We start from the raw sequence: 1,012 nt of genomic DNA, 5'->3' as shown, positions 1-1,012 counted from the left end.
GCCTCGCCTTACCTCAAGCAGCCGCCAGCGCTGACGACCAGCAGCAACCCAGCGGCCTCCGCCGGCCTGCACCCCGGTGTGTCGTCTTACTCGCTGGAGCAGAGCTACCTGCACCAGAACGCCCGAGAGGACCTCTCAGGTAACGGGGCGGGACCGGTTAGGTGTGTGTGGGAGAGGGCGCAGCGCCGGGTCTTCTGCCCTCCTAGCTCCAGGGGGACGGGGTCACCGCTCTAGGCGCGGGTGATGTCCCAGTTCAGCCCCGACTTAGCTCTGAGAGGCCCTGGCCTTCTGGGACGTTCTTTTTGTCTTCTTTTTTAGCAGTTCGTTTTGCTGTACTTTTGTCTCTTTGAATTTGAGGAAGGGAGACGTCGTGCTGGGCTGTGGATTAGGGGCCAGAAAGCAGAGTGGGGTCTCAGGGACCTTCCATAGAAGGGAGCTCCCAACACACACACAGCGGGCACAGCTGATGGCCCAAGGGTACGTCTGGGCCGCAGGACTGAGCTGTATGTGGCTGACTCCATTGTGTGGGTTGCAGATTATGAAACTTTATTGGCTTGTGGGAAGCTGTGAAAGGTGGAGGGGAAGGTGCCCTCCTCAGAGATCTGAATAGTGGTCAGCTTTATTTGGAGGGTGTAGATGGACCCTTCCCGCTCAAGCCCTCCAGCTCTCTTCAGACTGCAACCCTGCAGCCTCCAGGCCCATAGAGGCCCACACGTGCTCCCCGCGGGCGCCGTCTCCCTCCTGGGCTGGTCTAGTTTGTGACTCCCTGGGCATCGAGCACCAGGGCCAGAAATGGACACAAGATGTTGGTTCCCTGGATGGAGAAGTTTCCCAAATAGGCCTTTTAAATGCGGGCCCCAGAGGTTAACTAAACAAAGACGGCTGGGCAGGCAGGACCACACCGGAGAAAACTGAGCCTGACAATCCACTAGAGCAGTCTCCTTCCATTTTATGGGAATCTCAAGATGTTACCAATACAAACCATCCTCACCTCTTTTTTTTTTTTTTTTTT

At 56.6% G+C, this 1,012-nt stretch overlaps 1 protein-coding gene across 1 annotated transcript in view; it reads left to right on the top strand.

Annotated features, from left to right (window-relative positions):
* The window catches only part of Foxf2 (forkhead box F2), a gene marked incomplete at its 5' end in the record, with an annotated part of 4,348 nt that overhangs the window by 829 nt on the left and 2,507 nt on the right, over positions 1-1,012 (top strand). The window contains one exon of the mRNA XM_033761794.1: positions 1-139. Coding sequence (XP_033617685.1) covers positions 1-139 — 139 coding nt within the window. The remainder of the gene's footprint in view (positions 140-1,012) is intronic.

This window comes from Fukomys damarensis, unplaced genomic scaffold, assembly GCF_012274545.1.
Source record: "Fukomys damarensis isolate Sample0158 unplaced genomic scaffold, DMR_v1.0_HiC HiC_scaffold_10, whole genome shotgun sequence".
Taxonomy (NCBI): Eukaryota; Metazoa; Chordata; class Mammalia; order Rodentia; family Bathyergidae; genus Fukomys; species Fukomys damarensis.
Note: the sequence above shows the minus strand (reverse complement) of the source record. Positions and strands in the feature narration are given on the sequence as shown.